Here is a 24,388-nt window from a genome sequence, read left to right on the forward strand (position 1 = left end):
GTTGGACTTTCACGTGTACCCCATTTGCATAAGAAAAGATGCATAAGAACAATCAGAAACTTAAATGAAGTTCCTCTGTTAGGAGGAAAAAGCAAGACTGAGGGACCAGAGGTCGGGGTAAGAACCATAGCTGGGGGCCAGCAAAAGTTAGACCTCTTTAGACTCGGTCAGCTTGAGCTCAGCTTGAACTCACAGCAGCGTGGATACCAAAATGAACAGAGGCTGCAGTTGTGATGGGGTGGACCATGGCCATTGAGCCCACCGTTCAGCCTCACTTTCTGCATTTTTTTTCTCCTTAGCTTCAGAAGCCCGGGTGCTGAACGCTGAACTGAATACCTGCGACCTGCGCTGGCTTGGCGTCTACCCAAAGGGAAGGTAGCTGGGGCCTATGACCATTATCTAAAAGAGACTCTAATCCTGGTGGCTTTCCTTTCAGCAAACAGATCTGCTGACCCTTGGCATGCCTGTGGAGTTACGTCTGTAGAGTTATGCCCGGAATATTATTAGTTGTTGCTCAAAGCCATGGCGCGCGGTGTTATTTCACTCTGTTACACGCAGATTGTTCCGGCTAAAAATAAGTATTGAACATTAGTGAAAAAAAAAACCAACCAAAACATAATACCAAAATCAGCATATTTTGCAGCAAGTGTAAAACACAAATCTTTCACATAACATACTTTGAATGCACTTTTTAAAATAAATGGGGTTTTTTTTTGATCTGTGAAGAACTTCTGAACGTGGGGCAGGGCGACCGAGCAGCTGATAGCTATATTCAGTATGAAAGTGCTTCTCGTTGCCTTGTGTGGATATTTAAATCACACGCCACCACAGTCCGCAAATATTTGGTTAGATAACGGTGCTTATTTTTAACTTTTCTTACCTTGCTTTTTTTCTGTCTGTAGGGAGAGTGAATGGAGTTGTCCTTCAGAGTACTCTGGAAAAGACAGGAGGAGAAATTACATCAAACTGAGGTGTGTGTGTGTGTATCTCTGTATTAACTACAGAGACCTGAAAACCATTACAGGTGAGGGGTTTTCTTGGTTGTACAGCTGGGAAAAACGATCTTATTCCAGCTTGATCAGAAATATTTGTTACCAAAACTCTCAGTCAACAGATAAAACCCCAAACACATTTGTTTAGAGTTAGGGGAAAAACAAAACAAGCACTGATTTCTCCAGAGTTTGATTTAGCCTGTGTTTTTATTTACACATCAATATTTTAAAAATAAAACTAATCTACAATTGCAATCACATTATGGATTGTGCAATTCATTGTTTTGAAATTATTTTGCTTTTTTTTTCCCCTTAGGCTGCTAACCAGTTGTAATTTTCCAATTACAGTCTCCACTCATTTATTTTCAATGAGGATGTCGTCAGTCCGGACTCCTCCAGTACAGAGCCCTGACACACGCTCAAGAGGCTGTGTGTCTGGACAGGGACCCTGCAAAGGGTTGAGAGTGGGAGGGAGCAGGAACGTGCCTGCAGAAAAGGTCCAGATGTGCAATCACATCCCACGTTACTCCTGGATCACCAGTGGAGGTGGGGAAATGGGAAAAAAAGTTGCTCAGTGCCTCGTAACCCTTATAACCGGAGTTATCCCGTGATCCAGTGACCAGCCTGAAGTAAGTGATTAAATCCCTGGATCCCAGACCAAGGACTATAAACAGAGGAACACAGGGAGGTTTCACTGTAAAGTTATGCCTGTGTGTGACATATATGGACATATATGTGCATGTGTTGGGATGGACATGGCACGGAGATGTACGTGTTGGTGTGTGCTGAGTATTTCCTCCATGGATGTGAGTGTGTAAATATACACACTCACAAATGAAGTGGAAATCTTATGTATGAATGAGCTGTTTGCACGGGCTAGTGGGTGTAGACGTGTGCGTGCATGAATATAACGTGTATGTATGTGTGTGTGTGTATATGCAGTTTATACATCACATACATACAGATCAGCACCTCTGATAACATTTATACAATATTTGCAAATGGCGAGGGAAAGGTGCTCATTTTTGGCAAACCAAATGCTGCGTTTCCCTGGATTTACAAAACCAGACATGTTCTCTCTCACCCTCTTACAGCCACTTGCTGGGACGGGACATTGTTTGGATGCCACTGGTGATTGGGGAGGGGGAGGACGGCAGCGTGCGATTCTTACCGGCTGCGTGGAGCTGCCGGCGTGAGCAGCAGCAGCAGCTGTCTGGGAGAGATAGAGAGCTGACAGCTCCTTCACGGAGCGCGAGGAGGACCTCCCTCGTCCTTGGTGAAGTATGTGGCTAGTGTTGTCCGATATGGCTAAAAATGACCGCGTCCTCTCATCTGAAACAGGGACAGACGTGCACGGTGAGTTACACGCCAAAGATACAAATGCATGGTCAACATGGAGCACGAACATTGCCTACCAAGGGCTCTGCAGGGCATCTCCACCGTCTGCACACCGATTTCCCCTGGCAGCTCCCACCCCACTCCCCACGTTTCAGGGAGAAAATGTGGACATTTCCACCTCTTTCATGGCTGAAATGGACATTGAGCTTGGATGACAGTAACACACTGGGCACAGAGCCTGCTTCCATCCCTGCGTCCCTGGACAAGGCCATCACCAAACAGGGGCGAGTCAGAGGACGTGAAGGATCTACGTGTGTGTGTTCAACATGACACAATTCCCATTTCTTTCACTTCATGGCCACATCGCTCTCCCATCAGCATGCCTCACAAGCAGTTACACCCATTTATCTTTATGTCTCCTCCGAGAATTTGTTTCAGGGAACTAAGAGATGAAGAGGCTACAGGACCTGCCCAGAGATGTAGCAGGGAGTCTTTGGCAGAGCAAGAAGACCGAATCCTGCTCCTAATTTAGAGATCTGTTATTCTGAGCTGCACCAGCTCCCATGGGGCCCTGACTCCCTGACTGGGGCCCAGCATGGCATTGCTGAGATATTCAAGATATTCAGCATTCCTCCCACCTTTGTTCAAGTGCCTCCCATGGAGATGACTACAGCTAAGTATCTGTTTCATAGAGAAATGGAGACTCTGGGAGGGGATGATCTGTTAGCCAGACCTCCTGAGGGATGCACAGAGGGACTGGGTGGTTGGAGCGGTCACACTTTCGGATGGTGCTCAGGCCGTGCTCCCTCTTTCCCACCTGTTGTATTCTGTCCCCCTTGGTCCTCAACCCTCCTCAACCCCCCTCAACCTCTCCCTCTGAGGATGAGAGCTGTACCCATCCCCAAAGAGCGGTTCATTTCAAAACTGACGGGTTTACTTTTCGAAGAAAGACGCAACACCAAATTCTAGCTAAGGAATTTCTTTTTGCACTAATCTGCTAGGTGTCAGCAGGGTGGCCATCTCCACCTCCAACCACAGACACACACAGAGCTTTACACCTATGTGATGCATCTCAGTCCTCCAGGTTAGTCAGGGCCGTAATTTCTCTGTTACGGCTGTAAAAACACGAGAAGGTTCTCCTTTTATCTGCAGACTTGCACTGCTGCATTCGGATTTAGTGTGGTATTTGCAAAGCTTTCTGTTTGAACAATGGGCTCTCTCTCCACAAATCCAGCTATTGCACAGCCAGGAAAGGGCTGATGTACTTTTTAATATGTGCACATTGGAAGCACAGCAGCAATTCTAGCATTCTTTGCCCTCAAATCTCACTCCCCAAATCACCAGATTTTGTAAATAACAAACTTAATGACCTTTTTTTTTTTTTTTTTCATTTTCTGGCTTGCGAGTTCAAATTTTCAAATTTTTCTCTAAAATATTGATGATTATTTAATCTGTTTTTATTTTAAAATGGCAACAGATAATGTCACACACTAACAGAATTCCAGGAGCTGGTGTTTCAAATGAAATAGCAGATCCTACTTGCACAGACATGCAACAAAAAGCCATCGAGATAAGAGGAGAGGGACCCCAGTGAGCTTGTCAGACACCGTGCTGCTGGAAGGTTCCAAACCCCAAGGTTTCTTTTGTCCTTGGTTCCAGCTGCTCCTGCAGATGTACAGGTGTTTTGAGGCAGAACTGAGGCTGGATACAGGAGGAAGCAGCTGGATGAAGTACGGGTTTAGCTGCCCAATTCTGCCAGAGGTCGCTAGGACACCAAGGGCGGAAACAGAAAAAGATATTTCCTTGATGCTTTTTTTAATAAGTCACCATGTAAATATGGGACCTCTCTCCCTGATTTCTTCTGCCTGCAGCTTAAACACTGAGTTAAAACGGAGCCTGGAGAAGAGGAGGCTCCGGAGACCTTATAGCGGCCTTCCAATACCTAAAGGGGGCCTACAGGAAAGATGGGGAGAAACTCTTTAGCAGGACCTGTTGTGACAGGATGAGGGGTAATGGTTTCAAAATAGAGGGAGGTAGATTCAGATCAGATATTAGGAAAAAAATTTTTTACACTGAGAGTGGTAGAACACTGTCCCAGGTTGCCCAGAGAGGTGGTGGATGCCTCATCCCTGGAAACATTCAAGGCCAGGTTGGACGGGGCTCTGAGCAACCTGATCTGGTTGGAGGTGTCCCTGCTCCTTGCAGGGGGGTTGGACTGGATGGCCTTTAAAGGTCCCTTCCAAGCCAAACTATTGTATGAAAATGAATTATCCACCTACAGCCAGTGGAGACAGTGGCACTTCTGGGGAAGATCTGGTGCATCTTAAGATAGGCTGCAAGGTTGCAAGATAAACCATCTTCTAGTTGCATCAGTTTTTCCTCGCTCTGCTCAAGAGACCCCAGACTTTGACTAGATTGCTGGCTTTTTGAGATGAACAACAGCCTGGAAATGGGGAGGAGAAAGTCAAGGCATTGCTGAGACACTGCTTTTACAGGAGCTGGTGCTGAGAGCTGCTAACACAAGCCCCTCTATCTGCTGCAGTGGCTTCTTCCTTCATTTGGAGGCTTGAGGCATCCATTTGAAGGGATTCACTCTCTAAAAATGGAAAATTAAGTAATTGCCAGCGAAGGTACCTTGGATTTCATGGTCTTTCCTTATTATGGCCTGTGAGAAGAGCATTGAAGCTGCAGAAAGCTTTGAAGAGAGCTTTGAAAAATCTTGTCTGGGAATCTCTCTTTTCTCCTACATTGCTGAATTATCTACTGGAAAGGCAAAAGGGGTCCAATCAGTCTGGAAAACAGATGCTGTCTTCCTTTCAAGGTAAGGAGATTTGCCTAAGCCTCCCAATAAGAGCAATGGGGAGAGCTGGGGAGATTCAGCCTCGCCAGCTTTAAAGCGGAAAGAAAACCAAGCACAGTTTTGCAGCCTTTCTGGTTGGGAAAAAGAATGCAAGTCCTTGGCAAAGACATGGCCATGCTGAAAAAAACTCTCTTAAAAACTGCCTCTAGGAGATGGGAGCTCTTCATGGCAAGGTAGGGACCCCGCTTAAGCCGAAATGAACATTTCTGTACTTAACTATTTGGGTGCTAAGTGCTTAGGAAAGGCATCCTCATGTCCTAGAGCTCGGCTGGTAATGTTTAACGGTCTCCTCCTACCCCAGGCTATGTGTTTTACCTCTGAGCTGATATAATTTTTATTGGCCCATGGGGTGCGATGCTGCGCGAAGAAGAGCAGTGTGCCCCTCCAGCCAAGAACGAACAATGCAGCTGAAGGGAGGTTTCCAGTTCATACAGTGGAAAATAGCACAGCCTCAGTGCTGCCTAGTCCTTCATCCATTAGCTTGGACGGATGAAAGGCCACAGGGCTTCTGTTTTAACGATGGATACAATTAGGTATAAGGCTTTCACTGAAGCCTTCCCCTTATCGCTGCCTTTATTTTCTTTTTTTTTCTTTTCCTTTTTTACATTTTTTTTTGCAGTGCACAGGCTGTGCACAGCCCTCTGTTTGCTTATCGCTTCTCGCAAAACTGCCTGCCTTGGACAGGGGCTGCTCGAACCCGCCGAGGGGGCAGCTGGCTCTGCGCTCGCGGGTAGTCTGGTCGCTCCCGGCGGCTCTGCCTGCCGAAACAGGCTGCTGCCACCCTCTAAATTGCTAATTATAGATAAGAGTGAATGAACAACAGTTCACTCCTCTAACGAGAAAGCTGAGCTGTCACATGTGCGTGGCTAATGACGTCCAAGCTGGGCTGAGGACATCTCAAGAGTTGTGAGCACAGCGCCTGGAGGGAGCGGGGAACTTCCCGGCTGGGGATGCTAAAGCAAAGCCAAAGGATGTTATGCAGACGGGTCTCAGGGTGTTATTTGTTGTGTATGAGATGGAGGGCACGGAAATCCAATTTGAGACCTGTGCCTGGCTCCACGTTTCTGCCTTGCTGAGTAAAAGAGCTGTGCTGGCATGTTCGGCATCCGTTCCAGCGCCGAGTGATGCATCCCGCGCGGCGCTGATTGACTAGCACTGACTGCCGCCCCAGGGATTTTAAACCTGATACTTCAAGCATTAAAGCATCCCAACCCGTGAGCTAAAATAGAAGAAAAGAGCTCCTGAGGACCCTCTCCTCTCGTCCCACCCCGCGGCGGGCACCAGAGCCGACGGCATTGCTGCCTAAGTGAAGGATATGGGGAATGCTCCTCCCCGCTGGGGTTTGTCGGCAAAACGTCCTTCATGCCGGCGTCTGGTGCTGGATGAATCTGCACATTTCATGTGAGGGGCTGCAATGTTAGGACTGTCCATAGACAGCAACTGTCGGGGTTTCTTTAGTTCTTCCTTTGCCCCACGTATGCGCAGCTTGGGCTCAGTTTACAGCCTCTCTGCCCCATAAGCTGCACGCCAGCAGGGCAGGGAGGGCTGTGGGAACTGGAAACTGGCAATGGGGGAAAATCATTCCTCATTATTCATTTGTTCTCACTGATCTTTCTAGACACAGGGGAAAAGGTAAGGCAAGAGGGGGAAAAAGACTCTTAAATATTAATCTAAAAACTCTTTCACTTCCTTTTCAGTTATTGCCCATAAATCACCCAAATGCTCTGTCTCCTGCTGAAAGTAATATTAGAGATCTCTTGAACTGTAATCGTGTTACATCTGACAGCCAACTCCCAACAAGTGGAAAACAAATCACTAACAAAACCCCTTCTTCCTCCTTCCTCTGAGAAAACCCCATCTCACCAGTAACACAGCAGCTCCAGCTTGTTCTGCTTTCTATTTAAACCACTTTATCCTACAGAGAAACAACGCTACCCACCTGTTGGTGTCCACCACCTCTGCCGCTGGCACTCCTTCGCAGCCCGACTCCCACCACCAACCCCAGTGAGCTACCCGGCGCCTGAGTCACCTATTAAAAAAGGAAGCTGCAAGCTCAGCACCAATCTCCCGGGTCGCCTGGCCAACCACATGTCATCGGCTTTGCTCCCAAAATCAGCCGCCCTGAGCAAACACAGCTGCTAAGCAAAGCCCTTTGTGTCGCCGTGTGCACCCCACGGCAGTCCATGAACCGGGGGTTGTGTAATGGGGCCTGAGATCAGCTGGGGGCCTGTATAGGGTTTGCATGAGTCGGAGGGAAAGGGATATCCCAATGGTGGAAGCTGTGCCAGGGTCCTGTCCCTCTCTGTCTCTCGCCAAAGGGAGTGAGGCTCCGGAGAGCATCCCATCCCAGTCAGCCGAGTCTGTCGTTCTCCATCACCTGCTCAGTGACTGCCTGACCTTGCTCCTCTACAGATCGACTCTGGGTTTGCCACAATGGCTGCTGGACCTGCCATGTCCTATGTCATGGAGCACAGATGGGATGTGGTCTCACCCCTTGGCTGTGCCACAGCTCGGGTGCCATGAGACTTTCCATGCATCCTACGGCGCAGGACTCAAAACTCAATACTCAAAGGCTGGTAGAACCAGAGAGACCCATGTCGCTAAGCACCAGGGAAATCAGGGCAGGAAAACAACAATTTCTTCACATTGTGAAAGGGGATCTGTTTTCCAAGAGAATGGAGGTGAACCGACACGGAAAATCTCCTGGGTTTGTGGAGCTCTGGGCTGGCTATTTCCTGGGAATTTGGGGCCATTTTTGCTATTCCTCCCTGCCTGGGATGGGTTGTGGGTAACTCCCAATTGAGGGTCACTACCAGTTCAGTCCCCTGACTCAGGCTGTGTGGCTGGACCTGTGTCCCCATTTCCACCTGCCTGTCTCTGGCGTGCACGTCGGCGAAACCCCAGCAACTCACTGTCCCCCTCCTGAAGCTAGAAGCCCTTCCCTGCAGATGAGGACCCCATTTCTAAGCGCCTCTGTCCCTGGATGTGGGAGCTGCATGTGCTGAATCACACCTACCTCATCCTCCTCTCAGCTTTGCCCCCTGGAGAATTGGTCCCCTGATAAAAGGGGCTCCTAAATACCAGCACCCATGGCTGGGCTGGGGGTATTTGTGCGGATGGATAAACACCCATAAAAGCTGGCTAGGAAACCAGTGCTGCTGCTTAATCCAGGAGCCTGGCAGCCCATTGGCGGTGCTCAGTCAACGGGGAAAGGTTTAAATCTCTGGCCCCAGCCCCTGCACCGGTGGCCCTGGTCCACGGGTAAGCTCTGCCAGAGGAGATGCATGCCGAATGTGGTGTTGGAAGCGGGGCAGGCTGCCTCGCCACCCCAGTTTGGAGTCTGCCAAAAGGGTGAGTGTTCCTGGGATGCCGCAGCAAAGTGTGTGCGGGGAAGGGTAGTCCTGGGAGGGTGAGGGTTTGGGGAGGGGAGAGCATCTCTAGCTATTTCTCATTGGCCCCATAAGCCTTTCTTGAGGCTTTAGGGCATGGCAAAATGTCATGTGCTTTTTTTTTTCCAAAAGAATGGGAAAAAAGATGGGACAAGGCTGCAGCAGGGAGCACCGATGGCATTTTAGGCAGCCCCTAGTAAAGAGCGAGGACAAGTGATGCTCTAAAACATCCTGTTTATCCTCACGGGTACTCCCTCCTGACCCTCAGATCACACTTTGCTCTGTTTGCAAACTGCAGTGTTTTCTCTCATTTTCAGTTCTGCAAAGGACAATGAGGATTTGAAATTCAAGCTTTTTCTTTTTTTTTTGCCGTGGATTGGCCAATTACGTGAGAGAGTGGCAATTGTAAACATGTTTCTTTTTAAAAGAAGCCATCTGTTTTTTTGACTGTTTTGGTCCAAGTTACCTTTTTGTTATAACTACCTGGGCTACAAATCGACCTTTAAAAGTGAGAATGGTGATTTTCCCATGCTCACCTAACCAACTCATACGTAAGAACACTGTTGGTTACAGTTAGATAAGTAACTAAAATAATACAACTTAACAACACTTTTTTTTTGTGATTCCAAACTTTCACAAGTAGACGTTGTCCTTTCAGAGGTACTTGTACAGCCTCATGTACAATAGATCCCTGATTTGGAGGTGAGGGGCATCTCTGGTATGGATCATAAACGTAATGACTAAGGCACAACAAAAAAAATTAAATATTTCTTTTTTGAAAGGGTTTCAGAAAGATTTCATGCTGTCTGCAAGCCATATGTTGCAATCACTTGAGCAGCTCTGGCACAGAGAGCTAATATATGAATTCTGGAGTGGGAAATGGGCTGAAGAGTGCCAGAATCAGAGGAAGGTGCTAAACAAATAAGTAAAATAAAATAATGTGACTAAAGAGCAGTTGTGTTGAAGAGGAAATAAGATTTAAAATATCATTGCATGCTTTAGGAATGGACTGCTAAATAATAGTTAAGCAATTAACATTTTGGACATATATAAAGTTGCATTTGCAAATCTGGGGGGTGAAGGAAAAAAGAGCTGCTGAAGAATGTCTTGTTTCTAGCACTTGAATTTCAAAATCAGATCTCTTTACAATTTCCAGCACCTCTAAACTGAAGGTTCATGATCTGTAGTCACTTCTGCAAATGTTTTTGGCTCCTCAGTGTCAGCTGGACTTTCTTTTGCAGGAGCAACGTCACAACCCCCAGGTAATTTACACAGCGCCGGAGAAGAGTGGGGAAAATTTAGCCTCAGGCGGAGCTGTGTATCTGCCCCAAGGCGGCTTGGGGCTATTTCTGGGTTTTGCAAAAATCCAGGAATGTGGAGGACTCTATTCCTGGTACCAAAAAAAATGCCAAGAAGCTCTGCTGAGAGACAGCTGCGAGTGGCATTGCTCTTTGGGGACGTGGCCTTCCCGAGTGGGCCAACTGCTGTGGGGCTGTCTTTCCTTGGAGAGGACCTTTGACATCACCCGGGTCAGCTCCCCTGCTTTTGGGATACGGAGTGCCTAGACAAGGAGGATGTGGCCCCGATGATCTGCCTCGTTCCCCGTGTTCCTCTGCTGTTTGCAAAGTGCTAATAAAAGCTGAGTGGACATTTAATAAATTGCTTCCCCAGGCTGTGTGTCACTGGGATCTTGGTGTCCACCACTGCCCCCTGATGTGAATTGTGGGCTGGGGATGGTGTGTCACTCACTGTTCTCATAGTTTCTGTTATTTAAACAGTTTTTTTTTTTCACTGAGATGGTGAAAAACACCCCTGCTTGCCGTACAGCAAGAGCTATTTCTATTTCCCTCTTTCTCTATTTCACCCATCCCTGAATGCTGGCCAGAGGCAGGACTATTTTTATCCCTAACCCCTCTGCCAAGCTCCATGTTCTCCTGGGTGCCCTGCCTGCTCCTGTAGTGCAGCATCTCAGCCCTTGCAGGCTACAACACAGGATGACCATTCGTCATAGCGGCTGTCATCCCCCTAAAATCCCCTTCCCCAGGGAAAACAACACCGAGCTACCCATGGGAATAACCTCAGCCTGAGGAGAGGGCTTCTTGGCATGCCACGAATACCAGACCTTTTAAGGGAAGCCCTCTCTAACCAGGACAAAGAGATACCTTGGGAATGTTAGCACAGGCATGGCTCTGCGAGCATCATCAGCCCCACATCCCGCCTGGGATGCAGGGCACAGCCGGGATCAGGGCCGCAGCATTAATCTTAAAACATTTCTTCGCCATGCCATGGTGTTTATGTTGGGGCATTGCACGGATGCCACGCAGCTCTGAGGAGCTGTTGAGACCCTGCCTTTGCTTTCTATTCTTATCATGATGTTTCCATGCTGCTGTCAGCTTTTTGTCACTGACAGCCAAGAAAACTTATTACTGTTTTGGAAGAAACAGTCATAGCTAAAAAAAAATTAGCAGTATCCTTTAAAGAGAAAACCCCAACCGACTTGTAGCTATTGAGTTTCCCTGGTATTCCTATTTGTTTCTGAATGAGGCAAATTTTGGCAAATTGCCAAAAGATGTGGAAGGAAAGAAATAGTTGTCTTTAAAAGAGTAAGATACCAGGTTGTACAGTACTTAATGCAGAGATTCCTGCTACTGTGTTTAGATCCAGTCCTGGCATTTTTGCTGGTGCTGAAGAAGGATTTCCATCTTCCAGGCATCAGGGTTAGGACATCCTGGCCTGGTTTCCCCCCAGAAGGAGACTTTTGTGTCCTGCAAAATACTGCATGTATTCAAAGACTTGTAGGATTAATTTCCACTCATGCTGGATCCCTTCATTGCCACTAGTGGATTATCTACCACTTTGCCTGGATAAGAAAATGAGTTTTCATATTGTTGCCTCTTCTCATCAAGTGATATCTGTACCTGAGACACCAACTCAACCTCTCTTTCCCCAAATCCCTGTTTTCTAGTAACAACCTGAAGCTACTTCAGATATATTCCAGCAAAGATTTAGGTGAAAAATGGAGACCTGGAGGAAACTGGGGGAAATTAAAGAACTTCTGCTGTTCTCACAGCAATCAGCAGGTTGTGTATCGCAGAAGGAAATGTTAACCACTGCCAAATGCATGAGCAGAAAAATACCACTTTCAGCTCAGGCTTTTCACACAGTGACTGAGCGGCCAGCACCGAGACCTGGACATGGAGACCTGGACCTGAAGACCCAGCCCATGACACAGATCTAAGAGCTAAAATGCTTTGGCAGATGGATAATCAGGTGTGAGATACACACGTGCGCACACAGTGGTAGGTTTCTGCTCCATCTTAGAGTTGCGCAGATTTTTGGGGTTTACTTTCCATACGTAAGCACAAATAGGGAGTGGTACCGTCGTATGAATGCTACTAACCCAACAGACTCCTGGAGTCCTTCATTTTGCTGAAGGTCACAACCACATTTCTCAGCCCTCCCTGGAGCCTGGGAGAGAAGAGGGAGGGAAAGAAATTCCCTCCTTAACTAATCCTACTGTTCCTCCCGTTCCCTAGGGATGTAAGACAAAGAAAATCTCCTGTCCCTCCAAACAGTCCACGTTTTGCTGCCTACTGCCTACCAGTTCTGAACACGGTTTTGATCTGGAAGATGTCCTGCCACAATCCCACAGTATCCATCTGGTTTGCACAAATCCTTGTACAGATTCTTTCCTCTGTTGCTGGTCACGGTAACCAAAGCCACGGTAACTAACAGCATTTTTCGGGGAGAGAGTAGCCACTGAGATCTGGCTCCATGAATTTAAGCCTCAAAGCTAGGAACTTCAGTATTTCAGGACAGGGGAAAAGCACAAAGGTACAATCTCTACTTCCACCTTGAACATGCCCAAGTGCCCTAGATGATGGTGCTGAACCAGATCGAAGCCACCATCTGTGGAGCACAGAGACAGCACCTTCTGCCTCAGAGGGTGGGATTTACCAAGCTCTGGGCCAACAAAATAAAATCCACATCTTTCCATGACTTGCAACACCTCTTCCATAGCACGAGGTGCTAAGCATCCTTACTTGCCCTGCGTTTCAGCATCAGTCTTTCATTCATATTCATGCAACACTTCACCCCACTCTAATCTACCCCAAAATTACTTACAGGGAGGTCTTAGTAGTCCCAACAGCTGTGTCACGCTGTAGACAGCCCCGGTGGAAAATCTACGTAAAACTCACGGCCAGACGGCCCTTAGCGTATCCTGCGAGGAGCCCTGCTCCACTCCCCACGCCCTCGGTCCTGTTCACTGCCTCTCAGTGGTCTCTGGCAGCTGGTTTTATCGCCGAGCACTGGGCTATGTTGAGAGGATGAACCACTTGGTCTATTTTTAGGGAAGAGTGAAATTGCTCTTCCACCAGGCTGAGTCAATCATGAGTTTTGGCAGTCACAGAGGCTGAGAAAGTCTGGGGGTCTGGCTTATTTTCAGAACTTGTTCATTCAAAATACCCTGGTGTAACCCAGTATGGGACGGGGGACGCTTCCAGGCAGTGGTGCAATGGGGAAGAGGCATTTCCCTGAATCACTGTCATGTCCTCAGGCTCTGATCTGCCTGGCCAGGCCCCCTTCAACTATTGCTACAGCCAAAGCCTTAAGGGAAGAGTTGGGAAGGTGACAGGTATTAGCTACATTTTCTCATTTCCTATTTTCTCCTTGGTTCTAGTATTTTAGAACCGAGAAAGAAAAAAAAAATACTTTAGGAAAGTGAGAGGAAGTGTGTACAGTAAGAAGGATGATGGGGACACCTGCTTTATGGCCAGCTGGGCCACCTCCATCCTTGCAGCCCCTCCGTTGGTGATGTGGTGCTGCAGGGAGGTGCTCTGGGTGGTGTTTGGAGAGGGATAACAATAAAGCACTCAGCCCCAGAGGGCTGTCCATGCTGGGCAACGGGTGCTATGTTTACCACATTAGTGATGGGTACAGCTGTGTGCCGGAGTTGGGGACCATGGCTTGGCCGTGCTGATCTACAAATGCAAACATAAACAACAGCTCTGGGGCTTATTTCAACAGTCCACCTTTACCAGACTGGGGTAGTGATACAGCTGAGGAATCTGGTAATGTTTAAATCAGGACCAGTTACTCTCTCTTTGGTTTACTTTTCTGACGCCTTTAGAGAGCAGAGGCTTGAGAAAATCACCACCTGGTGATGAAAGGAGATGTGGGTTGGCTATGCCAGTACCAGAAGTCACCATCACCTGAGATAAAACACTCACTCAGATGTGCTTAGGATCACAAAACACAGGGCGAGAGCCACAGGAGACCCATGCTCAGTCCCACCCTGCTTGTACCCTCCCAGGCCACGGCCGTGGCCCACGGCACCCGATGCCAGACAAGATGGGACTGCAGCGATGTAGGAGAGAGCTGCAAGGATGTGAGCTGTGCTGGACCAGACGGTCTTGCGACAAAAATCTTATCAATCTATTTTATCTGCCAGCACAGAAGCTATCTTAGCCTTCCTGTGCCCCGGTGCACGGTCAGCAATACAGCATAGGGGTACTTCCCCAAGGTCTTTCAGCCTCTCTGCAATGTGTTTGTATGGTGTGTAGCACAGGGACATCTCCATTTCAGCTGACCTCACTGGTCACATAAAGATCTCAGCAGCACTGAATTGGGTAGGTGAAGCATGACCCCGGTCCCCAAAGGGGCTCCACGCCCTTTGCTCCAAAGGGCCAAGAAACTCACCACTGATGATTTTCTGGTTTGAAATGCTTATGTTTTGTGGTTTCCTCCTCCTGAATACCTTTGCAGGAGTTTTACAGGAGTGTTTGGAGGGCCCACTGACCCTTTCCTTCCCTTATGGGTCTACAGGTCTCAGTGTCTGGAGAGGATGGCTCTCAACTAGGCTGCAGTTCAGCGTGCGACCAGATTTCCTTGCCAACATCACATCACATCACATCACATCACATCACATCACATCACATCACATCACATCACATCACATCACATCAAGCTCCAGATGACCATCTGTTTTCACTGAGGCTTCTGGAAGGGCCTGGCTCCTCCCTACCATAGCCCAGTTTCTTTAAACATCCTACAAAGCTGCGCATTACCAGTTCCCTGCTGTCTGTGTTAAGCCCAGTGCCCAGGAAGACCATTATCCCTGCTCTGAAGTGGTCTTCATTTTCTTTGTTTCTTCCTCCAGTAATGAGGATCAGAGAAAAGAGCTAAATTATAATGGGCTGAAATGTAACCTTCTTGGGGATGGGGGGAAAGGTAACCACCTTTGTTACTGCGGCGTGCTGAAGAGGAGACCGTACGTCCTGAGCGATGGCTGTGAGCGAGGCAGCACCAAGCAGCCCAGGAGGTGAAGAATGAAGCGGTCTCTGCTGAGCACACCCCACAATATGGAGCAGGAAAGCAAGGGACATGGTTAGGAGGGCAGCAGGCAGGTCTTCGCTCACCAGCCAGGCGAGTCGGGGGCTGGGGATGGTGGGGGCTGTCAGCAAACACAATGGCAGCCTGGGGACACTGGTATCTTACATATTTCATATGGGTGGAGGGACATCATGAAGGGCAGAGCACATTGGCACAGTCAGCAGCTCACGGTGGGTGTGCGTGTCGTGCGTGTGGGTCCTGGTGATGTGCACGAGCCCAGCAGGAACACGCGGGGTGCCTGCACATGCTTACATGGAGCTCTCTTCATCTGCAGCACAGTTTTGCCTGTCTGTCTGTCTGTCTGACCGCGACACGCAACATAGATACACAGGGTGGTGGTCTGAATGTTCATTCTCCTGCTGTCTCCCTGTCCACTCCCAGGTGGAGGACCTGGTCTGCTACAGGTTGTGACTCCCACGCCCGTCACCCCATCAGCACCTCTTCAAATTCCCTGCGCGAGCCGGTGAGACCTGAGCTACCTGCCAGCTCTGCACAGCTCCTGGGGAAGGGTTTTTCTCCTCCTACCCAGAAGACAGCAACTACTTAGAAAACAGGAAATGAAATCAATATAATCAATGGGGCACTGGGCCTGTCTGAGGGTGTGATAGAGGGAGAACAGCAGCCCAGGGGTGCGGAGGTCTGGAGGAGAGGGCAGCCCTGAGCCCTTGATGGAGATGGGGTGCCTCTTGCTGGGAGTGGAGAGAAGAAGAGAAGGCAGTGTGGGCTCAGCAGGTGAAAAACTCTGTATGTTCGATCAGGTGAGAACACAGACTCACCCGCTCCTTTTTGTCTGGGGTGCTCTAGTCAGGGGGACAGGTGGATCCTGTGCTTAAACACCCCAGGTTTCCCTCCTGGCTGAGTCTCAGAGGCACAAAGTGCTCGGATTTGGACAGATTGGCACTTACAGGAGTCCTGACATTCAACTCCTGCTTGTCATGCTCATGAAAAGCAACTGCTGAAAGGGAAATGGGCTTTTAAGGTTTGTTTTCACTGCAGGAGCCTCTATCATTGCAACTGCCAGAGCTGCCTTGAACTCGGAGCCGTCTGTAGCACAAGCACAGCCTTTTATCTTAAATCAGCTTTCCTCCTCACCCTTTCAGATCTTTCCAGTTCACTAGTGACGCTCTCCCCAACCCATCTGCCCAACAGCGTGCTGTGGAAGGTGGGGATGCTGGTGGAAAGTCCTCAGGGCATGGAGAGGTGGAGGCAAGAGCCTCCTTCCACTGCTGGGCTGAGACACGGTGTGCAGCAGCATCCTTGCAGAGGCCAATTTTGGGACCGAAGTGGGACAGTTTCATGGTCGCTAGATGGCACCGCACCCCCTTGCAGGAGAAAGCGTGGGTGCTACAGCGAGGAGAGGAGAAACCATTCCCTTTCCAAGCAAGCTGTGCAACCAAGTCTGGGTCTCCCCTCACGCAGGATGGGGGACCCCACTCTTTTCTGCCCTCTCCTCTGCCTCCTCTCCTTGCTTTGAAAATTCCCCGTGGGTAGAGGCCAAAATGAATACAGAGAGAAAGCAAGAAGGGGGAGGAGGGAATTAAGTGCATTTTTGGAGGCTGTCAGGATGCTCTGTAATTTGCAGTCACATCAGGCTCCCATTTCATCTTTGCGCTGCACCGAGGTAGCATCCTCGCGTGCCCTTCAGCTGAAAGCACTGAATAATGGAGCTATATTAATCCATACATGCACAACATATGGATGTGTACGAGCTGGGGGAATGGCGTGCCTGCATGCATGCCCCTCTTTTCTCTTTCTTGGCAGTGATTTTCCTCTCTCTGATTGCCAAAATTCATCTAGAAGTTGTTAATTTTTAAACCCAGGGTACTCAGGAGACTCTACCTGCAGCAAATTAGCTGATGCCTTCTCCTTTTTAATATTAAAGGACTCAAGCTTTCAACCATTTCCCTTTGGGGAAAATGGTTCCTTGGTTTGCCTGCTTCCTTCTTAGCAAGTATTTTGTTCTGTAGTCTAAGTCTTCCACCGCTCAGTTTAATCTCATTACTGCAAGCTGTAGCCCTTTGGACCTCTTTAATTAGTGACTCGGTGACTGTCTTTGGTGGAAGCTTCCTCAAGATCACCTGATATCATCAGGGTGGCTGGGATGTAGCCCGACTGGTTCAGCTGCCCCAGAATGGGGTTTTCTAAGGGGTGTAGCCACCTTCCCCTTTAGGAAATGCTCAGAACTCCAGCAATGTCTCAGAGACGACTATGCCATGTCTGGAAAGGGGTACAGCAACTGGTACTTTGACTTCATGTGTAGTTATGCAGCTCTGAACTGTTGCATGGACATGTGCTTGCTGATAAGCAGAGCTGTTTTGAACACCTCCAATCTGTTGTCCTCTCCATATCATGGCATCTCAGATCTGAGCACTGTGCTCTGTGTTTAACCTTACAACATTGTATGGCTTCAAACCACTCAACACTGCCTTCTCCATCCCAGGCTGCTGCATGGGCCGGGTGTCCCCTCCTCAGCCCTCGGGAAGGGCCGTGGGGTAGTCCCCGGGTGACAGCAAGGAGGCTCCTGTAGAAGACCTTCCCAGGGCACTGCTGGGGCTTGTGGGGCATTGATGTCTCTCTTGATCCACGGGAATGACCAAGCACAGCACAGGTATAGTCCTGGACATGTCTTGTCCCAGAACAGATATGGGACAGCTGGTTCCCGGACTTTTTTTAGGAAGCATTACAACCCCTGTCTCTGATCAAATCAGAGATAGCTGTCATACTCCCAGCTCCCTGGCTGCAGTTGCCTCCCCGGAAGGACCTCACATCACGCAAAGCCTTGCCCTGCCAAAGAAGCAGTGCCGGAGAAGACATGAAGTCTCTGCTATTACAAGGCCGTTGAGTCAGGAGCTGGAGAGTGGTGTAAGGCTATAAGATAGACCATGATTCATCATTTGCCAGCCAGAGGAAAAAATGTTCCCTGCGCTGCAAAAGGCACACTGCAGCCAATACTGTGATCATGTTTAGCAAGATAGCATGGTGACTTCACGTGCTTTGACATTAAAAAAGAATCCCAGCAATGCTGTAGAAACTTCAGCTCCTTAATTTGTGCGCTCGTGTGAGACACTTATTTTCCCATGCAGTTGGGTAATTAAATACAGTGTCTCAAATCCAGGCAGCATGGGAGGTTTTCTCTCCCTTCTTGTGTGAAAGAAAAGGAAGAAATGGAAAGGAAAGAGAACAAATCCTAGATAGATGGCATATGGGGTCCGTGGATTCCTGATCCAGGCCCAAAGGAGGCAGGATGGTCCTCTGGTCTCAAATCCAGTCATTATGGGATTTTTGGAGAGCTGTTTCCTTCTGCCCTGGATCAAACAGCAAAGTTTGGTAAGATTCAACCCTTTCCCATGTAAAGCTTCAGCTTGGATCTCTCACTCGTTGCGGATGCCTCTTGCCTTTAAATATCCCTGACCTGCTTTAGTCACTATGATATCATAGCACTAGGAATCACTTACATGCCCTATCTAAAGCCAAGGATGACTGTGTCTGATACGCCATCACTGCCAAATTCACCAAGGAGCCCGGCCAAGACTCCTTAGTTAGGTGCAAAGGAACCTTTCCCTTTTCCCTTCCTCAAGGCCGAGGTGCAGGGAGATATTACTCATCCCAAACTAAACAATGACGTACCTCTGCCTTGATATTTAATATCAGCTATTTTTAAAGGCTGGGGTAACAACACAGGGAGAGTCAGCATGGCTCTGTGGACTCATCACTGGCCCAGATCCCAGCCGTGCTGGGATTTGCCAGCTCTGTGCAATGGGACCCATCAGGACTGGGAGGCTGCAGTCGCGGGGTCGTCTGCTCTCTGTGCTCCTTGGCCACGCTCCGGCATGGCCAGTGCTGGCAGTACCCACACGATCCCCAGCCAGAATCGCCTGGTCAGTCTCTGCTATGGGATTATACAGGAAATATAACTTTGCGCAACGACCAAGTAGATCTTTCCCAGTTGTAACTACAGAGCTGGCAGTAGAGTAGCAATGATGACCGGTAACCAAAATAAATCCAACTCACAGCTTCTGCCCGTAGCTGAGTCATCGGCTGTATCTGGCAGCATGATCGCCTGTCTGTTGTGGGTCAGCTTCCCTTCCTGTGTGAGAACGACAGCGGGTGAACAGGTAAATTCCCATAAACAGAGAGGAACTGCACAAAGCCCCAGTGTGAGGAAGGCAACTGCACCAGAAGCTTTCCAGAGGCAAAAGTGGCCCTGACACTGCCTCCACAAATTGTAAGTGGTTTGGACTTTTTTTCTGTAGACCTGACCCAGACTCGGCTTTGCTCCGCTCTCTCCAAGGACAGTACTTCACAGATTTTTGTGTCCCCTTCTATTTCCACAGCTAAGTGGTACTTTCTCTACCCATTCTTGGTTTTGAGGCTGCCATTGCTGCTTTTTCAGGGTTAGGCTTATCCATCCATTTCTTTTACCTGTTCCCAGAACAACTTAAGTGTCTTAAACCCAGTAACGATTGGTGTTGCCCTTTGCTGTACTCGCAGTGATGGGACCAGTCCCTCCTGTGCAGCAGTAGTCACTAGGGTGATATCATACAGTGGTCAGATGGACGTGACAATTTCAGGCAGGATCTCATCCATAATTAATATTCCAGATGATAACATGAGACTCTCTTGTTTCCTTCATGTAGGTCTCTCTCCAATCTAGGCTGTCCATTCCTACCCGCCCATTCCTTTTCCTCCAGGAAAAGGATCATGGCAAGGAACAGTTTGTTGAACCTGTGTGCCTGATACCATTAAATCACCCAGGGCTGGATGGCGCTAGAGATAAACTATGTGGGCGCACAGAAAGAAAGATGGGTGTCTGGACTGAGAGGACTGGGCCAAGGAGATGTGTTGTTGTGTCTGGGTAGAGTAACAGGGCTGGAAGGAATTTTAAGCCATAGGTGATTATGAATTTGTGCTTGCTTGTAGATGTTGCCTGGCTCCAGTCATTGTCGGCTGCTTGCATGAACTGGCATTAATATCCATTTCCAGCTCCTTTGGTGCTTTAGTATTTAACAGTAGGGTCAGGTCTGCCTTTCCCTTGTCACAGCACATGGTATCCCTTTTCCACTGAATGCTGTGGTATTGCAGAACCTGGCCTGAGGGAAATCCAGCCTGTGTTTGAGAATCTGATGGTGTGTCTGCCGGCTTTTAATAATAATACTAATAAGAGATGTGGCCTCCATGCTGCAGAAAAGTGATGTGCCAAGAGGTTTTCTGCAGTAGGCTTTATTGCTCACCCTCATCACATGTCAGAGCAAGCTCTATCCTGATGGGAGCTCTGATGTCACACTATGGCTCCCCTGCAAACCTGCTCCTCCTTCCCTGACCATGGAAGATTAGGCTTCCACAGGGCAGCCCCTATGCCCAGGTATTGGCCTCAGTGGATGATGAAGCACCACCATGAAGCCCAACCACTTACAAGGATAACTCTGGACAACCAAAGGAAATAAATTACCAGGAGCATGTACTAACCTTTGCAGAAGACTCCTTCCATTTGATGGTGACAGGACTCAATTGTGCCTTCCTCTGGCTGCTCTGAAGAGAAGAAGGGAAGGATGGGTCTTTCTGGTGTTTGGTCGCCATGCTCAGGGGTTGGATTGTTGTCATGATTCTGGCATCAGCCTCACTCCTCCTCAAACTACCGTTGGGAGATGGTGTCTTGAGTGGTGCAAAATGTAAAATCTTACACCGTTGAGTGGCTTTAGGAGTGTCAAAGCTGGTCAGGAGTCCTTTGAGATTCCTTGTTGGGGCACTGATGTTAGGGATGGGAAGATCCTCCATGGACTTGCTCCAAGACATATCACTGCGACGGCTTTGAGACAGGGCATCTTTTTCCCCCGTTGGACTGACATTACTCTGTGATAGATATCTTCTCTTCATGAGCTAAAAAATCCCAAGCAAACATCAAAATAGGCTCATATCTAACTTGCTAATAAATCAGCTGAAGTTTTTATTTCCTGCTTTTCTACTCCAAGCATGGTATCTGTTGACTTAATTTTTTTTTGAGATCAAGGAGTGTCATATCATCAGGCTCGATCCCTCCCTTGCTTCCTAACCAGTGCTAAATCCTCTGCCAGGTCTTACACCTTCCATTTGGCTCTGCCCATGCAATTTATTCACCCCAGAACAATATGAATGTTATATATGAAGCTGTCATCCCACACTGGAGCACCTTATATGTGTCAGTCCATCTGTACATACTAAAAGGGAATTGGATCTGAACTACCCTGAGTTGTCCTCAGAAGAGCATCAGCTATTGCAAAAAAAAAATGCTATGCTTTTGTTTGTCTCTAATTGCCAAGAACTGGAGCATTATGTTGTTAGGACATGCTCTGTTCCATCTGGTCTAAGCCTTTGACTCTCACCTTTGGATGTTCTTGCTTAGACATGCTGCTTTTGCAGTCCAGGATGCTCTGGTACCTGCAGAAGAGACAGAAGATGGCACCTTAATCCCTCTTTAGCCTGAATGTATTTTTCCATATTGTTGACAGGCTCTTTCTGCCTTCCCTGACCCTCTGGAAAATATCAAACCCACCAGACTTCAAAAGCAATCTTGAAGAGTAAGAGAGATGTGAAAAATCCCCCAAAGAGAACTGGTTTTAGGTCTAATGGATTAGTTCAGTGCAGTGCTGCTAGACCCAGCTTGAGCCCTCTCCTCTCAAGCTCTGTGCAGACCTGTCCCTGGAGCATCTCATGTCCCCACTGATGGAGGATTATGGGGGTTATGTTGGCTGAAAGTGCTGTGTTATTGCACTTTGCTGGTACCTGGCTTGCAGCTGAAGCCAGGCTTTCCCGAAGGTCAATGCATTGTTTATTTATTCAGCTTTAATCTAATGGAAAAAGATTTATCATCAAGTCTGCACCTGACCTAGTATAACGCCAGTGATGAGTGAGACCTTTGCAGAAGAAACCACCTTTCTTCTCTTCCTTGCTTTGGGGAGTGCACTTTCGGCTCTTTCCAAAGACCCTGTCAGATAGATGACTATTTACAGTGAAAACTGACCAGGTTTGGGATATTTGGAACTAAACTGTCCCAAGGGGAAGTTCAAGAGACAGTCTTGAGAGCTCCTCTGTCACTTTTATGTTGAGGGAGATGTACTTTGGGTTCTGTTGCTAATCTTATTTGTCTCACTCTTGGCAGCATTGTAGTCTGATCTCAGTTTTGGGTTCTAATCAGTAAAGAAATCAGCCCTTAGAGGGCTTGGGTTGAAATGTGACTCTCCCTGGAGCATTTTGGTTAGAAACAGTTGAGAGAAACCAGGAGCGGATGAGAAGTCCATACCCCTTTTGCCTCCTCATCAGCTCATCTCTCCAGCACTTGCTGGTTTCCCTCATAGCACCTTAGAGACTATCAAGATTAAAAGCTTTAATTATCCATCTGGGAACGCTCCAGTCATTGGGGTCGAGGGCAAATTCCTCTGTGTGTATTTGGGGAGTTTTGTCGGGTGGATCTGGATTTTAAATCAGGACTTCTCTCCCAAGACTAAATAATGCATCAGTAATATATAATGGCTAAGAGCACTTAGGGCAGAAAAGCACTTGCCTCTAGCTAGAGACCAGACACACTGGGATACTCTGCTTGCGAAAGATCTTATCTGAGTGAGATTTGTTTATTATGGAGGTAGGAGAGGGAGAGTCCACCCTGGAACCCCCCAAATCTAAAGTGAACAGCAGATTAACCACCCACCTGGCCACCAGTTCAGAGACAGACACAGATTTTCTCAGAGGAACTGCTCTGCGCTCTGGACTGCTCCTTGGAGAATGGCACAGAAAAGGAAAGGACTGAGCTGGCTTCAGCTTCTCAGCTTTTTCCATGTTCTCTGTCTGCTGGCATCAGAGCAAGAGAGCAAAGGTTACAATGCTGGATGTGAAGATCCAGGGAAAAGAGGCCAACACTTTGTGCATCCATCTCCACTCACAGAATCAGCGCGCCAGCAAAGGGCTGTGGAACAAATGCTGTCTCCACTGCTACATCTGCAAACCTCATCACATAAATTCACTTTTAAGAACATAAAATAGGGTTAAAGAAGACACAATTTAAATTAAATTACTCTTAATGCAGGGAACGGGTCTTTTCCACCTCTGCCTACCACTTTTCTCACCCTCTTAGATCACCCGATTCATCTCTGCGACAAGGAGAGGCAAAGAACCTGAAAAAGAAATATCTTTAAATAATTTTAAAATTACTTGACGGAAATTTTGTATATGCCTCATTGATTAAAATCTTCTTATGTTTCCAATATTGCATAGACCTGAACCAGCTCTGAATTCAAGCCGTAACTGGAGAATTAAGCATCTCTTGGCTTCTACTTCCAAAAATATTCTTGTTTTCCAGGCTTCATAAATGCACAGCAGAAGCGTCAGGCATTGGATTGGCAATGACTGATCTGACACTTGGAAGTACATCAGGTCGTCTGGGGTTCATTTTCTGAATTTAGAGGGAGCTCTAGGGATCTATAAGTTATATGTAATTGCTCTTTAATTACCCACACAGACGTCTGAACTATGGGAGTATTAGATACTTGTATTTAGATTTTGAAAATACTTGTTCTGAAAGCCATGTTGCTTGCAAAATACATCTCGTAAGTGATTTCTCTTGCGCCAGCCTGCGTGTTGGGCTGTGCCCAGAGCCATTGTCCACCCGTGTTTGGGTGTCCACTTCCAGATGTGCTCAAGAAGGTCAGATTTTCTGGGGGGATAGGGATGTCATTCAGCACTTTATGAATCTCTGCCTCCCCTCTCATGCCTTTAAGACATCTGAAATCAAGACCAGAGGGAAGGAGATATATTTCTCACTAGTTTATTTAGAAATTTCCTTTTTTTTTTTTTGCTTTTCAGGTCATTTCCCACGATGTTAGAGAAGAGACAGATTTGTTAGATCACAGACTTCCACCTCCCACAGCACAGGGATTGTTTCCCATTTTTGTGGTGGTGTCTAACATTAAACAATTCCAGGTGAAGAGCCCTCGAGGGATTTACTCTGTGGCATAACAAGCCCTGATTTTCCATTTATATCCTCCCTTTTCCCTAAATACAACACAGGCAGTAGATGGAAACACTCTTCTCAGCCCACCCTGAACAGTTCCCACAATCGGCACAGCATCCCCCAGTTGCTAAGGGTTTACAGGGTTCTTCTGATATTAATTCATTCCATCTTCCGTGATCTGGGAGGGTTTTTGTGTAAAATCACTTACATGCTAGAGCGCTTTCCTCCACCCAAGATCTGCCATTTGATAGTCTCCCTGGGGCTCTTCAGTACCACGCTTCTGACTCCTTCCTCTCCCCCTTCTTTACAAGACAGGAGGCAAAGTCCCTTGGCAAAGCTGCAATTAAATATTAAAAGCTGATGTGCAAATGGGGATGGCGTGAACTGAAGAGCTGGCACTGAAGAGCCTCCTCCTTGCTCCTGTCAGCCTGTTGCC

The 24,388-nt window shown here is 47.8% G+C and overlaps 1 protein-coding gene across 1 annotated transcript in view; it reads right to left on the bottom strand.

Moving 5' to 3' along the window:
• XIRP1 (xin actin binding repeat containing 1) overlaps window positions 1-22,790 on the bottom strand; it is a 32,145-nt gene extending 9,355 nt beyond the window's left edge. The window contains exons 1-6 of the mRNA XM_086742379.1: window positions 22,654-22,790; window positions 21,332-21,386; window positions 20,439-20,849; window positions 18,984-19,059; window positions 2,164-2,324; window positions 881-934 (exon numbers count right to left, since the gene is read on the bottom strand). Of these exons, the coding sequence (XP_086598505.1) occupies window positions 881-934; window positions 2,164-2,324; window positions 18,984-19,059; window positions 20,439-20,849; window positions 21,332-21,386; window positions 22,654-22,781 (885 nt within the window). The 5' untranslated portion in view covers window positions 22,782-22,790. The remainder of the gene's footprint in view (window positions 1-880; window positions 935-2,163; window positions 2,325-18,983; window positions 19,060-20,438; window positions 20,850-21,331; window positions 21,387-22,653) is intronic.
• Window positions 22,791-24,388: the final 1,598 nt, after the last annotated feature.

Source organism: Chlamydotis macqueenii, chromosome 2, assembly GCF_036417535.1.
Source record: "Chlamydotis macqueenii isolate bChlMac1 chromosome 2, bChlMac1.mat, whole genome shotgun sequence".
In the NCBI taxonomy this organism is placed as follows: domain Eukaryota; kingdom Metazoa; phylum Chordata; class Aves; order Otidiformes; family Otididae; genus Chlamydotis; species Chlamydotis macqueenii.